A 12221-nucleotide genomic window follows, 5' to 3' on the forward strand; every position below is an offset into this window, starting at 1 on the left:
TGACAAAGAAATACAACGCCAAGCCACAGAATGTGGCATCTGGGATTCGATATGTTTAAAGCAACTCAGTAATTGGATCAAGCTGAACTGAGTTCAACTCATTCCACTACCAAAAACACACTGCTCACCTCGTCATAGATGGTGCACGCCAAGTGGTAGAGCTCTACCATGCGCTCGGGCCGTGACCCCAGCTCACCTAGCTCGATGTTCATGGCTTTATCGAGGAGCGCCAAGGCCTCCATATGGGTGCCAGATTGGTTGCTGTGAGAAACGAAAATATTAGGAAGACAATAACGTCAACACAATAGTCACATAATGCAGTTAAATGATAAATTCCTGTCTGTATATTGTGTCGACACACAAGAAATCAATTAAATTCTGAAAAAAAAAAATCCACTTCAATGGATAAACACTTGCAATTACAAAATTCAGCACCAGAAAAAGCAATGAATGAGTTACACTGCAAAACGAGATTGTTTGAGCACACACAAATTTCACAAATTTTGTGAGAGCCAAGATTCGCAAATTAAAATTTATGTGAAGGTTCTTGTCTACACTATATGCATTGAATGCCAGTGGCAATTCGCAAAAAATTCCATGCCACAAAAAAAGGCCACTGGCTCCAATTCGCAAAAATTTCTTGCCACAAGTGTATCTTGTTTTACAGTTTATAAACACATGTATCCCATAGAGATATGACAAATAAACAAAATTCGAGAATGTATATTGCAAAAGTAGATGACGACTGGTAGATTCATAGAAAGACTGATAAACAGATGAAAAATCAGACCAGCAGATCAGAAAATTGACAGGAAGATACTGCATGAGAAAGTGTTTCCAGTGATGGTGGAAACTTTCAGAAAGACAGAAACGAAGGAAGGAGGGCAGAAAGAATAACCTTTGACCCGTTGACACTTACATGACCCTTGCGACCTGCTCGTATCTCCTAGCAATGGTATCCTTGGGTAGGTCCCCGCTGGCAATTTTCTCCATTGATGCTCGGTACATGTCCAACATTTTGGCTTGCCAACCTTGTCCAAATCCCTGGAAACACACACACACAAGAATTATTATAATCAGTATACCTTACATGAGCATACATTCTAATCTGAAGATATGCCCTATTTGTTTCATAAAATTGCCACATGGAGCCAAACCTCTTGACAGAATAGTAGTTTTAAATTTTAAGCTTCCCCTTCTGTTGTTTCCCCTTGTATTCCATGGTAAAAAGGCAAACTGATCTTTGCCAAGCTTAAAGAATACTAGATGCAACACATGGTCTTCAGCCAAAGGACCAAGAACAACCCCCTCCTTCCCATCCCCCATTGACTCAAGGACAGTCAAATTAATTGGAGGGGAACAGAAAACAGGGAAAGTGTAAGGGGTCAGAGGTCAGGGTATCATACCTCTCTCCAGTACTTGAGGAGTACTGTGCTGTAGTCCTCGTTGTAGAGCTTGTCAAAGACATCCCAGTCAGTCAGGCAATCCTGAAGTCTGTCCAAGTCCCCGATGGCCAGCAGGTGTATGGGTAGCTCCTACCAACAACAAAAAAGAAAAAAAAAAAGGAAATACACGACTGGACTGTTAGTCTTTCACTTGTGGCCCTCATGAAGAAAATATTATGTCATGTTTTAACTTGCAATTGGTTTATTTATGCGTTCATCATGCAAAATCTTTAAGCTTTACACACCTTGAACTACCTTAAAGGGATGGTACAGAATTGGTGGGGATGAGAATTGGGCTTTTAACTTTTTGCGAGATACCAAGAAAACGCTTATGAAATAGTACAGAGCTAACCATTTGAAGAGGAATTCAAAGTTTTTTTGAAGAGAATCGGGTTTGGAAGGACTGAAACATCCAAAAACAAAGTAAAACAAAGCGATCATAATAAAGTGTGGGTCCCACACTTATTAGAATTGCTCTGTTTTGGATATCTCAGCCATTTCAAAACCAATTTTCATCAAATAAATGTTGAATTCCTCATGGAATTACATGCTCTTTCATATTTCATAAGAGGTTTCTCATTATCTGACCAAAAAATGTTAGAAACCTGAAATTAGGTCTCAACCAAAACTATACAATCCCTTTATGTTAATTGCTAGCCACAACATAGTTGCCTTTCTGATTATCTATCACTAAGCATGACTTATGTCACAGCCTTAATGCCTGTAACTGTGCTCTTTTTTTCTGACACACAGCAAATTTTGATAACACTAAAGGAAGCTATTAGATCTATAATTGACCCTTTTGTGTGCTTTGAGAGCCAATGGGCACAGAAAATCCCATTGCATTGTACACCATTGTCAGGGGTCTGCGGTACAGAAAGGGTCAAAGTTCAGTGAGTCTCACCTCCACCTTCCTGTCCACAGACTTGATATCACAGAAGAAATCGGCCAGTCTCTTGTGCCACCATGACCGGTCATACACTCTCTTGGCAGTGGTGTTGTCAAAGTACCTTGAGAAGAGAAGGGCAAGGGGCAGGAGTTAGGACAGCCGCAGTTATTAAGGTTATCACATTTGAATGACATACAGACAGCTTGATGAGGAGGCTATAACACAGCTGTACACAGTATTACTACCTGTTTTTTAAAAGCAACAGCCCTCCATTTTGGAGCTGCACCAAAAGAAAAAAAGTTGCTGAAAGATCATCAAACCAACTCTACTCGATTTTGACAATGGACAGTTAACCTGTCTGAAATGTCCAGCCTTTGCATTGAGCTCAGCTCTTTCAGGAAATCAACTAATTAAAAATAGAATCTTATTGAGATAAAAGCTTGGACATTTCTGTGCTAAATGCATCAAATAAAGTGAAAGAATATTATCATCAATGTCAAAATTAACACCAAAACTACTTCTTGTAAAAACTGATATCAAAATTGGAGCTATGAATGAAAAAAGAAAATCAGTCATGTAATGGAAATATTGCTATCAAATTTTGAGCTGCGAATGAAAAAAAAAAAATCCATGTAATGGATTAGTTTCAACAGCAATTCATACAGTCCTATTTCATTACCACAAAAAGATCATATCCAAGTATAGAAGTTTGGAGCCCATCAATTCTCCCAAGGGCAGGACAAATAACCAAACATGAACACTTCAGTAAATTGATTAAGACGTGCAACTCACTTTCTCCTGACAGCTTTGCTGAGGGCCCTGTGGTAGAAGTCCAGCCTCCCCTCCCCACTGTCTCCAAAGGGTCTGATGAAGGGCTTCAGGGCGCGGTAGACCACCGCCCACTTGGCTGCCGGGAGGGGTGAGGCATCCTTGGAACTCTTCTCCTTCTTGCCGTGATCTGTTTGGAAGAAAACCAAAAGGGTTTCACACAACTGTGATAAAGTGCTCAGCACAGTAAGGAAGAGGATATTTTATCAAGTTTACTATTTTCACTCTCTCCATACTAAGTGCAAGACACCCTACCCAAATCTCCAACAACTTATCTCTCACTTTGAGGGTGCTCAACACACCTACTGAACCATCTGCTTTGAACTGCAATTTAATTTTCCCTAGTTGCTCACTAAAGAAACTAGATGAGTCTTACCAGTCTGCGAGATGATGTTGCTTAACCCGTTGAGGACGAGTTCCGAGTATACTCGGGCAAGGGTCTATGGGAAATGCGTGTTGTAACAAAATCAAACCGTCTTCAACAGGTTAATACAGTCTCAGAGAAAATGTTGCACCTTGCTATAATACTACGTATCTGTCAATGAATGACATATAGACCTTTTCCAATATCTTTTTATTATGACAGCAGCACTATAGCATTACCGGTTTTACATCTCAAAAACTGTTATCTTTTATACTGCACGAAATGAACCAACACCTACAGTAAAATATTACATGTTTCTTCAGGGAATCATAGCATTGAAATACAGTGGACTGTCTTTCTGTTGCAGACAACCCCAGTCACCACCCTCAATGAGAGCAGCAGGAACAGCACCATCGCCGCCAATACCACTACCATCACCACCACCGGCACCACTATCCGCCGCCGCCACCACTACCACTACCATTGTCACCACCACCATCACCACAAGTAACACCACTATCACCACTTCTACCACTACCACCACCAATACCATCACTAATACCACCACCACCACCACCACTACCATCACCGCCACCACCACCACCATCACTACCACCACCATCACCACTATCACTGCCACCACTTCTACCACTACCACCACCACTAACGTCAATACACCACCACCATCACCACTAACATCAATATACCACGACCATCACCACTAACATCAATACACCACCATTACTACCATCACCACCACTACCATCGCCCCCACCACCACCACTACCACTACTACCACCATCACTACCACCAACACTACCACCATCACTACCACTATCACCACCATCACCACCACCACCATCACCACTACCATCATTGGCACCTTACAAGCCTGTATCGTCGCGGAGTCATGCTCATGGTCTAACATCACTTCAAATTCATCCCTAGAACATCATATTTCACCCCTTCTCACCTTTGCTGTTGTCTGACTCTTTCTCCGCTGGCATGAGGTTGTCCTCATCTCCCAGGATGAGGAGGAGCTCAGTCTCCAGGAGTCCGGTGGCGGAGCACTCCAGGAGACAAAGGGTGGCCACCAGGAGCATGCCTCCATTCTCCTCCTCAAACCGTGTAAACACCTGTTCAAGGAGCCTAGGCAGCAGAGGGAGAGAGAGAGAGAGAGTAGGTATGTTTAACATCCCAGCAGTAGCACAGAAATAAGGGACATAATTCCAGGAGGTTTTCACAATGTCAACAACATGGAAGAAAAACCGAATTCACACTAGGAAGGAAAGAAGAGCATAAGAGTAAAACAGATTTTGCTCTGATACTTTAACGGAGAGAATAAACAAATGGTGTACATTTGTGCTTTTAAACAATTAATAATCATAATTTATCCCATACACAGGCATGCCAACTCCATCTAGTAACATGCTCAAGACAGAATCAATATTATCTACACACAATCTAGCACAATTAAGACTGAGAAAGCAAGATGTGAACCTGAAAGATGTAGACACTGCAGAGGTCAAAAAGGGTTTGATAACATTTTTGGTCATCAAGAAAAAGCCAAAATACTGGCAATGACACTGAGGAAATACCAATACAGCCTCCCTCTTGGAACTATCAAACATTGGTCAGAAAGTCACAACTTAATAAAACCAAAATCCCAGGTACTGCATTCTGCATGGTTTGGTGTTGTTTCAGGCAAAGGACTGTGAGATGTCAGGTCCGAGTTCACAGGATATAATAAGCTAGTATATAAATGATGTTACCATCCAAGCCATGTCCGCTACAGATTATCCCGTAGATCAGCACTTGCTGCACAAACTACGCGATATCCCAGAGATCAGCAGATATAGGTTAAGGAGTGAACTATTAAAGGTTTGCTAGGTCAGTACATATGAAAGTAAAGAGATTTTCAGAAGAGCTTTGGGCTTACTCCAGGAGGCCGTCCGCGAGGCTGTTGATCTTGTCGGTCACCTTGGCGAAGAGACCGAAGACGCGGAGTTCCTCACAGGCCACAGCCAGCCAGAGGGGATTCTGGGAAGACTCCTTGGCCAGCAGACTAGCCATCTGGTCTTCATCCAGTTTCTTGTTGTACTTGCCCAACATCTCAGTCACTATTTGCTGTGGACATTGGCAGGGAATTGAACGGATGAATTCAGTCACCTTTCTCTAAGGTTCATAAAGATGTGTACTGGACTCTGGATCAAATCTATCAGGCAGTGTTATCACATGCATTGAGCCATGACTTGGTTTACAATTCAGATTTGGCAAGTCAATGTTATAGTGGAATACAAACAACTCAGCCACTAACTGCTGAATGGTCAAAGAGATTACAGTTGAACCTCTCGTATTTGGACAAGTCGGGACCGGGGCTCATCCGGATAAGGGATTTGGCCGGATACGGGAGACTCAATGCTTTATACATGTACATATACATACACATGTACTGATTTAGCCCATTGTAGTACCACATGTAGTAATGTGTATACTGCAACCTTTTTATTGTTACACTAAGTAACAGACCACAAAATAGAGGTTCGTGTTTGCAAGAATGAAATCGTTATTCTTTTATAAATTCTTAGGATGATCTACCTAAATAATTATTAAGAAATGTATCAAGTATAAGTATGTAATTCATGTGTGTTTGTGTAGGAGTTCTCAAGGAGTTGGGAATCCCCCTTTCCTCCCGTAATTATTTTTAAAAAAATCACGGCGAGATTGCGTCCGTATAATAGAGAGATCCTGATAAAGGGAGGCCGGATAAGAGAGGTTCAACTGTATAACATTGTTAAGTATAACTCAAAATACAACAGATCAAGTACAGACTAGTCACTGTATCTTGCTGGAAGGACTAGTTATTGTCTTAAATGAATCAGAATCTTGTTGTTTGCTTGTTTTATTTTTTTACAGGTTAACTAGAGAGTAGGAAACCAATAAAAGATAGAGATTATAAATGTTTTTCTAAGATTCGTCACTTTAAAAAAAAAATACAGAGAATAAAGGAACAAGGACATCAATCAAATTGATTTTAGGTAGGTGAACACCCCGTTATGGTGAAATTTACAACTTGATAAAATTCTCTTCAGGATACAATCAATCAATAGTTGCAACTGATTGACAAATTGCTCTACATTGACATAAATGTAGTCTACGTCAATTTATGGCAATTTGTCAATCAGCTGGAATGAAAACATCTCGACGGAAGAATTTCATGAATTTGAGAAATCAATAGTTGTTGTCCACCACCCACCTGTCTGGCCTGCATGTCCAGGGGTGTGACCTCGATCTCCTGGGGCTTGATGGTCCTCTCGTGGAGCTCTTTGTGGGGCGGGGTGTCGTTGATCATGGAGAGGATGACCCGCACCTGGGGAGCCAGCTTACGGGGCAGCCAGCTCAGCACGGACGAGGACTTGTCGTCATCAAACTGGGTATAGCCATAGAGGGGGTGGATAAAGGTCACGCAAAAGAGATATATACCAGTAAGTACAATGTACTTGAAGGGTCAAGCCATTTCACTGAAAACTAGGGGTCTCTTTGTGAATAGAGGGCTAGACACTTGTCAAAGTCCCTTCAAATTCTTTGTTCTGATTGAAGGCAATAAATTTGTGACACATCTTTCTGCCTATAAGGAGAAAAAAAATGTTGTGATCTGGTTTCCTGTATTCCGCAGAAGGCACTCTTTCTGCAATATGTTTTTTTTATTTTGTACACAAGTAAGGGCGACAGTGCAGTGATCAAGCCTGCTGTACCTAATTAAGGGCATCACCAATTATCTGCAACACATCTTTCAGTGCCAGTTCTGTAGTCCATGTTAGGCAGCATTTTTGTTAAACAGTATTCTGTACACGAGTATGGAAGACAGTGCTGCGATCAAGCTTGCCATACCTGATTGAGGGCATCTATGATGACGATGACGGGCTGTGTCTTTGGATTGGACAGGACACCGCAGGCCAGTTGACAGCACGCCTCCAGGTTCTTTGGCATTGTAGCTTCCTGCAACATATTTACACACAGTAGAAGCGATTATAGCCATGCAATCATAGCCATATGGCACAAAATTACAGGCATAACCTGTTTCAGTTTCAAAGAAGATACAAAACTGCAGTAAATGTTAGAATCTATCTAATATGTTTGCAAATGTAGAAACAGGGATGAGATGAAACAGCAAGTTTTTGAGGAATTCTTAAATTTCAACCTTTAACATATACCAGAGGAAATTTTCAAAGCTTTATCATATTATGATATGGCCTTGTTCATCAAATATAGCCTGATATGGTCTTGTTCACCAAATATAGCCTCACTGTTACCACTGCTCTTTCATAGGGCCACACTATCATCACATCCAAAATCTTGTTATCAAGCATACATGTGGATGCTGGCAAATGATTCACAGCTGTGCTCTATATTACGTCATCTACTTTGATATTTTGCTACTTCTCGCAGCCTATTCCCTGTATATAATTACACAGTTATCTAACCATCAAAATATGATAAGATACTTGTTATAGTGATTTTATGCTATGTACAATGTGCTTTGGATACACTGGAAATATATATAAAAGATAAACAAGATAAATATCAGAAAGATTAGCTTGGTTTAGGATATATTGCAATATAACTTTTGATGACAGTGACCATGTACAAAAAAAGGGGAGGAATTCAAACACAAAATTCTACTAGATATACAGGGAGTTACAAAGTAAGTGTATGTGCGGCAATTCACAACTTACGTTAAAAGCATTGAGTTCCTTGAGGAGTCTGCGGAGGCACAGCTCCAGGTCTGTTGATCCTGGGATGGCGCCAACAAAGTGGTAGAAGACATGCCAACCTGTGTCACCACCCCTGTTCAAAACAACACAGAACAATTTTGATATTTTACAATATCAAACTACTTGAACAATAGTTCAGATAAATTGCAACCTTCTCTACAAAATTTCTAGAGCATACTTTTACACCATCCACTCTCTCTGATACTTCATAAACTCACACAATCATACTTAATAGAACAAACACACTATCAAATGCTGAGACTAAAATTAAACACACCTGGCACAGGTGATGAGCCATACAGGCCGACATTAGAAATGATCTATGAGCTGACACCAAAAGCTGAAGAGTGTTTGTTTGTGACCGAAATCCCTTACAGAGTCCACTATATGACAAGGAAAACCACATGCATAGGTGGCATGCATATTCCTGTTATCATTATTATTATCATTTATTCGGCAATTCACCATACAATACAAGCAGACATGTTTAATATGTGAACCCCTTTAAACCAAATGATATTTTATAACCAAATGGTATGACAATTTGGGGAAATGCTCTATCCCATGCAGTATAATGGCAGCAGTTATGTCTGAATCTCAGAGAGTTCAGTTCAGTTCAGTTCAGTTCAGAGTATATTTCATCCTGAGCCTGAGTACTTGTACGTTCAAGGATGTCTTGAATATAGGACTGAATATTTTTCACACTGCATTTTTCTGTTTTTATTCCTGGGACCACCTACCCTGGGATGCGCTTGTTGAAGGCCATCGTCTGGGCGACGTCTGCCGTACGTGCCATGATCGATGACTTCCCAGAGCCCGCACCGCCAGTGATGGTCAGCGTCTTCTCCTGAGCAGGTTCTATCACGTAGCCTTGGATCTGCTCTAGAATGTCCACGCGGCCGAGGACAGTGCCGCCCCGACTTTTGAGAAAAGACTGGGGTGGGAAGGTGGGGTAAAGAACATGTAGGCACATGAGATAACATAGCTTCTCCCTACCCCTCCCATCTCCTGTAATGGGAAATCAACAATGAGAAGTTTCTTTTTCCAAAGCTAATTTGGGATAAAAGGTATACTCGGAATTTGTGGGGGTAATTTTCTTGTTTCAATCTACATAATGATGGTCAAAAATATAAAAGAAACAAAAAATGGAGAACTGAAGAAAAACAGAAAAACTACTATGCGCCGATTTTGATTCCTCTATAAAGTTTACATGCTAAACATAAATGATTGAAGATATATGCAGAAATCACTGCGCATATCCAGGGATTCCATTCGACAATTCAATCGACTGATAATGAATTGATATGTGACTCTGTGGAACAGAATGTATTTGTCTTCATCTACTTGTTAAAATAGTAAAACGGTTTCACAGTTGCCAGGCCTTTTCTCTATCCTTTCTGTTTTCATTCAAAAGAGTGACAGATAAGGGTGCTATGACAGGCAAGGCATCTCCTCTTACCTCATGTGCCTCCTTGGCCTGCTGGTAGGGGTCAAGGTTCATATCAATCAATGGATACTGCTCACTGATTCTCTCCTGGAAGAACTCAAACACCTGTAAGGATAGGGTGGAAATATATATTGGCAGGTACAGAAGCAACTGTATTCATATTAAACATTCAAATGCACAATACTGAAAATAGACTTATCAACATTTCCTGTTGTTGTTGTTGTTGTTGTTGTTGTTTTATTTTGATATCTTCCCCCCCCCCCCTTCTTTGTACATTGTTTCAGAAGAGAATAAACACTTTTACCTAAAAATGGAATTTCCAGCATGACGTTGGGGGGATTTTTCTGCAGAAGCTATAATCTTTCCATTATCAAATTGGCAACTTTGAATTCCTCTGCATGTCTTATACCAGAGAAAGATTATATCAAAATCGTTGAATTGATGATAAAACCAGAAAGAAACTTACAACAACATTCCCCATTTGATGGAGAAGCGAACTGACCTTCACAGGTAACATTCATGACAGATCAAACTATAGTTGAAAGAGTGCATCAACACTGAAAGCAAAAGGAGGAAGACATCAGGAGAAAATGAAAATGAATTGCTGCTTACACGAGTCGAGAAGTTGTCTTGCAGACCGCTAAGCTCCACCTTCCCATCCTCGTCTACTCCAGCGTACTCCACATCGTACCAGTGAACACGATTACCCTGTAGCCGACAAATCAATCAGTACATCTATCAAAGAACTGCACCACTTTTTCACAAGGAAGTTTTTGAAAATTTACATATCATAATCATATAACAATAATAAAGTGTATTTAAGCTTCAACAATTGTGAACTCTGGTACTCAGACAAATGGGCCATTGTGAGTGTAAGGCCATGATGAAAATTCCTCTGTTTGAAATAAACTGGAAGTTTCCCATTTTCACTTTGCTGCAATAGTAACACCATACAGCAGCAACAGCTGCTTTTGGCCAAACTTGGTTATCATGAAAGTTTGAATAATTCTTGCCTTTGTTGGCACGGCCGCACCTCTGTACACATAGTAATTCACAAACACAAAATAAGGATGAATCTTTAGCAACCTACCACTTACAAGCGCACCATGAAATCACATGAACAGGGCACACGTCACTACATTTACAATTAGTATTTGTTTTCACATGTTCAGCTTCTGCAGCTGTTAGATTGATTTTGAATATCAAAACATGTAAGTTAAACAATGCATTTTCACTATTTATTACAAAATACCAGATGTCATCTGGCATAAAAAATAAAGAAATATTTTTGTCTGCTAGTTCGATGGATCACACACTGCTAATAAAAGGTATGAAATTCAATTTGAGATGGATGTACACAGTACACCATGATTTTTGGCATCTGCTCTTAATGTTCCATAGTGTATGGTTCGGACTTTGAGGTAAAGTAGGCATCTTAGTGGTTTCCCCCTTTGCACATGTACTAACATATGTGTCTTGTTTTCTGGTGTATTCCTTACCAATCTTGATTTCAGCATGTGCTTCAGAACTTCCATTTTGTGGGGTGCGATGGGGTTGGGGTCAACGAACTCATCCCTAAACTCCTCGGGTAGCGATTTCAAGAAAGATGTGTTTCGAATCATGAACACGGCTGTGGATGGAGAAAAGAAACACAAGTCTATGCGTAAAATATCAGTAATGTACTGTATATTAACCCGTTGAGGACAGGCTGACTTTGCTACAACAAGCATTACCCGTAGATATTTGCCCGAGTATGCTCGGGACTCGTCCTCAATGGGTTAGAAATTGAGTAACATGGTCAGACAAGAGACCCGCAGGTCTAGCGCTCACCTGAGTATCGCAAGTTCACCTTTCACGCAGTCACAAATCTAAAGTTTTCACAGCTCTACTGAAATTTGACCACGCATTCTCAATTAGAAAATGAAAATGTACAATAAGGGCCCAAATTTTTTAAGATTCTTTAATTTGGGGGGATTGGGGCCCCCTGGGGCCTCCTGGATGGGGCATGGTGCCCATTTTAACAAATTGAGTTCCTAACCCCCTAGGGATGCTATCTGCCAAGTTTGGTGAAAATCGGTCTTGGGTTTTTCAAGAAGAAGACGAAAATGTAAAAAGTTTACGCACGACGCACGACGGACGCCGGATGAAGAACGATCGCAATAGCTCACTTGAGCCTTTGGCTCAGGTGAGCTAAAAACATAATTATGTGAATGGAGATATTAGGTCTCGTCACCCCAGTAACAATGTGCAACTGCATATATTTTGTAAGAAGGCTGACTTTAATACCTTGCTGCTGCGACAGAGAATTGTGGTGAAACACTTGTTGTTTGGGGAAAAAAAAGAATGCTCTGACCTCCTAGAATAGTATCGTTTCAAAATTCTTCAAAACATTCTCTCTCCAGGGCTGCAAACAAACCCTTTTTTTTCTGCTAGTCAAACCTGTTCCTTGCAAACCAGTAGATACCTTGTTTTT

General features: G+C 40.7%; 1 protein-coding gene across 1 annotated transcript in view; it reads right to left on the reverse strand.

The window, feature by feature from the left end:
* The window catches only part of LOC139727967 (telomerase protein component 1-like), a 41625-nt gene that overhangs the window by 19495 nt on the left and 9909 nt on the right, over positions 1 to 12221 (reverse strand). Inside the window, exons 5-18 of the mRNA XM_071638942.1 lie at positions 11248 to 11378; positions 10361 to 10456; positions 9761 to 9853; positions 9042 to 9235; positions 8263 to 8374; positions 7418 to 7525; positions 6783 to 6956; positions 5466 to 5653; positions 4500 to 4675; positions 3127 to 3292; positions 2350 to 2455; positions 1407 to 1535; positions 920 to 1044; positions 129 to 261 (exon numbers count right to left, since the gene is read on the reverse strand). Of these exons, the coding sequence (XP_071495043.1) occupies positions 129 to 261; positions 920 to 1044; positions 1407 to 1535; positions 2350 to 2455; positions 3127 to 3292; positions 4500 to 4675; positions 5466 to 5653; positions 6783 to 6956; positions 7418 to 7525; positions 8263 to 8374; positions 9042 to 9235; positions 9761 to 9853; positions 10361 to 10456; positions 11248 to 11378 (1931 nt within the window). The remainder of the gene's footprint in view (positions 1 to 128; positions 262 to 919; positions 1045 to 1406; positions 1536 to 2349; positions 2456 to 3126; positions 3293 to 4499; positions 4676 to 5465; positions 5654 to 6782; positions 6957 to 7417; positions 7526 to 8262; positions 8375 to 9041; positions 9236 to 9760; positions 9854 to 10360; positions 10457 to 11247; positions 11379 to 12221) is intronic.

The sequence above is a fragment of the Diadema antillarum genome, unplaced genomic scaffold, assembly GCF_040938485.1.
Source record: "Diadema antillarum isolate AM-2024a unplaced genomic scaffold, OU_Dant_1.0 seq00000160_RagTag, whole genome shotgun sequence".
Lineage (NCBI taxonomy): Eukaryota > Metazoa > Echinodermata > Echinoidea > Diadematoida > Diadematidae > Diadema > Diadema antillarum.